Source organism: Acanthisitta chloris, unplaced genomic scaffold (genome assembly GCF_000695815.1).
Source record: "Acanthisitta chloris isolate BGI_N310 unplaced genomic scaffold, ASM69581v1 scaffold21000, whole genome shotgun sequence".
NCBI lineage: Eukaryota > Metazoa > Chordata > Aves > Passeriformes > Acanthisittidae > Acanthisitta > Acanthisitta chloris.
Genome location: NW_008653590.1, coordinates 18,554 through 22,749, shown reverse-complemented (window position 1 = coordinate 22,749; position 4,196 = coordinate 18,554). Strand labels below are relative to the sequence as shown.

Here is a 4,196-nt window from a genome sequence, read left to right as displayed (position 1 = left end):
CCAGAGGAGGCTTCACCTTATCATATTTGGGAGAGAAGAAGGCACAGCCTCATTCCATATGGAGCATCTGTGACAGCCCACAAAAAGATAATGTCCTGGAGGCCAACTGAATTTAGGAATTTTTCACAAAGTTTTACAGATGAAGCCAGTTTAATCTAGTGGTATATTCACAACACTTCACAACACTTCCAGTGCAGGATTTCAGGGCATTTCCTTACTGTTTCCTAACTCGATTTAGGAATTAATTTGTGCCTTAGTGTGTGTTACAGCTCGTGTCTCTTTTTCTTTGTTCTTTTGTAATCCAGACTGCTATAACAGGAATTTGCAGAGCCTATTTTTAATCCCACTCTTGGCCTTAGTTGTAGTTTATATGAAATTAATTATTAGGGTTAGAGTGTGGCAGAAGTTTCCAATAACTCAGAGTCCATTAACAATTGGTTTAGATGCTTCTTTAAAATATGTTCCAAATCTGCCTAGGATTTAATTTCTTGTCTTCACCAAACCTATTGCAAAGGTTTGGTGAAGATTCCATGTGACCAGAAACCTGATCTAGTGGAAGGTGTCCCTGCCCATGGCAGGGGTTTGGAAGTAGATCATCTAAGGTCTACTCCAACCCAAACTGTTCTATGATTCCATGCAGTCAGGGGAAGCAAGAGCTGCTGTATCTACCAAGCCATATTTTGTATGACATTTCAAACCCTAAATATAGATGTTTGTGTCCTTTAAAATCACAAACAATAAGTCAGAGAGGGGGAGAAATTTAAACTGTAGGAGCTCATCATTTCCACCTCAGAATCTCTTTGGTTAAACCTGGTGTTATTATGGTTGTACATGTTTTAAACTGAATCAGCAAACTCTGTTCTCAGTTGATGCCAGTGCCCCTGCCAGAGGGGAACTCAATACCTCAGGAGCTCTCATGGCTTCCATGGGACTGCATCTGCAGGATGATTTACTGCCAGACAGGTTATCCTGGAAATGCCTTGTGGCATCCTATACAGAGCACTCCTCCAGAAAAAGGGTTGTAAAGCATTGGAACAGGCTGCTCTGGGAAGCAGTGGAGTCACCATCCCTGGAAGTGTTCAGAAAATGTGTGGATGTGGCACTTAAGGACATGATTTAGTGGTGAACATGATGATGGTAAGAGGCTGATGGTTGGATTTGATGATCTTAAAAGTCTTTTCTGACCTTAACAATTCTGTGATTCTAAAGCAAATGCTCTGACAGCTTTTGTGGTGGAAGAGCTGTTGTACCTCAGCCAGCAACAGCTGAACTGCACAGTTCCTTCTGCTGAGAGCTTCCTTCACTTCACACTGTGCGATCTGGGATACACAGAAGGCATTCTTGCTGACTGCCACATTTCCACCTAACCTCTTCTGATTTAGGCTGCTCAACAACTCGAACTTTTGTTTGGAGGAGTTGGAACTACACCTCTGACAGAGCAAGGAACCACAGATCTCTACAAGACGTTCTGATAGCAGCCACGTTATCATCTTTTCCTGGCAGTGACTATTTCTTGCTTCCCATATGGTTTTCAGTCTGTATTGCTGGAACGCTATGCTCTCAGCTGTATTTATTTGGTAACACTTTGTGTGCAACCTACAATTGTTTTTTGCTGGCTGTTCTACTGATAGAGCCAAGAGCTGGCAGAGAGATTGCATTAAAAAATCAAAACTACATGGAAAAAAAACCAGAAAAATAATAAATCCTCTTTTAATTATAGCTGTTTCCCTGAAAATGTTTCCTTTACATGACTTTATGTTTAGTACATAAATCTATTTCCTCTAAAGTGGAAGTTCATGAAAAAATAGTTTTGTTGTTGTGTACCTTAAAGATAATATTTGAGAGTTGCTTAAAATATAATATATAATTAAACCTCTGTATTTGAGATCAGATATGCAGTGACAACCCCATGTGCTGCATCCTACTCCTTTGGACCCAGGAGTGAGCCCAAGTTTGACCCATCACTACATTTCAGCAAGCTGCAGCTCCAGGGTTCTCCACCTTTGCTGCTGAAGAGAGACGAATGTTGTCTCTCCCACTCCACATCATGGACACAGGATTCTCTGCAGAGTTGTCAGTGCTGAAGTAATGGACTCTCCAGCCACAGCAACACTGCAATTTTTTAATTTCACACCGGAACGTTTTGCTGAAGATGTAGTAAATGAAAGGGTTATAGGCCGTGGAGGATTTGGCAAACAGGCAGGGCAGCAGTGTCACAATGGGCTGCAGGGAATCGCTGGAGTTGAATATGGACCAGAAGCTGGCGGCTGCGTACGGTGTCCATGAGCTCAGGAACCCGACTGAGATGAGCACAGCCATCTGAAAGGGAACATAGGGCTTCAGTTCTCAGCTGGCACTGACAGGGTCTGATACTCCAGCACATGGTGTGTGGGTGAAACCACACCTGAACTGGCTAGAATGTCTGAAACTACTTGCTGTGCTGTGATATGAGCACAGGTAATACTGGACGGTGCATAGATGCTTTTATTCCCACCTAGCAAATCTACATGGTGGGTTTCTCATGTCCTTCCCTGACCCTGGCTGCACTATGTCCTGGGAGACACAGTCCATCCAGACCGTACAGCCTGTCAATAGGCTTTTCCTCTGTACTAGGCACTGGTGAGGTACCTCAAATCCTGTGTTCAGTTTTGGGTACCTCATAACAAGAAAGACATTGAGGTGCTGGAGCGAGTCCAGAGAAGGGCAATGGAGCTGGGGAAGAGTCTGGAGCACAAGTCTGATGAGGAGTGGCTGAGGGAGCCGGGGGGACTCAGCCTGGAGGCTCAGGGGGGGACCTTCTTGCTCTTTACTACTGCCTGAAAGGAGGTTGTAGCCAGGGGGTAGTCAGTCTGTTGTCTCAGATAACAAGTGACAAGACAAGAGGAAACAGCCTCAAGTTGTGTCAAGGGAGGTCTAGATTAGATATTGTGTACAAAGTCTGCACTAGAAGGGTTGTGAAGCATTGGAACAGGCTGCCCAGGGAAGTGATAGAGTCACCATCCCTGGAAGCATTCAAAAAACATGTAGATATGGTGCTTAGGGTGGACTTGATGAGGTCTTTTCCAGTCTTAATGATTCAGTGATTCTACATCTGGTGTCTAAAAATCTGGGGTCAATTCTGCTTTTCCACAAGAAATGCACAACTGAAATGTGTATTAAAAAAAAAGTTACATTAAAAACTCCTGTTTCCATACAGAATTTCTGTGTAGCTCTCATTCAGCATAGCTGCTCAGTAATTTAAAATACCTGGGGTGACAGAACAAGACCTCCACCCCAGCTACATCAAGAAAGCATTCAACAGCTATTCCACCATGACCAGAAAACTGTATGTCCATGAAAATCTTGGACGCAACTGCCTAAAGATTTAACGAGCTGCATTGCACCTATGATAGATTATCCTGACCAAGCTGCGGAAATAATAAGGTTTTCAGGAGCTCCCTGCTCTTCTGAGGAGTGAGAGTACGGCTGACACTGGAACCACATCTCCACCTTTGGGCAATACCAGACAAAAGCAATGAAGGGTCATCATGAGGGGGAAGGTCATCATGGTGCTTGGACTAGATAACCTTTAAGGCTCCTTTCTGACCCAAACTATTCTATTATTTCCATGAGCAGAGGCAGCTCTGCAAGCTCCTGATTACTATGAAGTCTTCTGGGATAACTCACCAGTGTTAGCTTCTTCTCCAGTTTGGCTGCATTAGGGATCCTGTTGATATTCTGGATCTCTTGGTATGCTTTATGAACCTTCCAGGCAATTCCCAAGTAACAGGCAATGATGGTCAGCGCAGGCAGGACTGTGCACAAGAGGAACATGCTCAGGATGAACGAAAAGCCATTGGAAGAGTTGTGGAACTTGCTCCAGGCTATTGTACAAGAGATGCCAAAGGGCTCTGGGCCATAGTAGCCCCAGCCTACTAAAGGCAGGATGGCCCAGAGCAAGGAGTAGAGCCAGATGAAAGTAATCAAGATGCAGACAGTGTTCTTGGTGATTTTGTTGCCTGCAAGAAAGAGGAAGAGTAAGCGTACATGGATCTTATCTCAGCCACATGGTATTTGCCATAATTCCTTCTGAAACAGAAGGCCAGTGCTGCAGTTCCCTAACCTCTGGTCTTCTTGAATTTGGGTGAGACCTGAGTGCAGCCCTCAGTGCTGATCTAAAGCTTAGTAAGTCAGGGAGCTTTACATGATCAAGCTGA

The 4,196-nt window shown here is 44.2% G+C and overlaps 1 protein-coding gene across 1 annotated transcript in view; it reads right to left on the bottom strand.

The window, feature by feature from the left end:
* Positions 1-1,971: 1,971 nt before the first annotated feature.
* Positions 1,972-4,196, bottom strand: part of LOC103808906 (opsin-5-like) — a 4,593-nt gene continuing 2,368 nt past the window's right edge. Inside the window, exons 3-4 of the mRNA XM_009081717.1 lie at positions 3,667-3,998; positions 1,972-2,319 (exon numbers count right to left, since the gene is read on the bottom strand). Coding sequence (XP_009079965.1) covers positions 1,972-2,319; positions 3,667-3,998 — 680 coding nt within the window. The remainder of the gene's footprint in view (positions 2,320-3,666; positions 3,999-4,196) is intronic.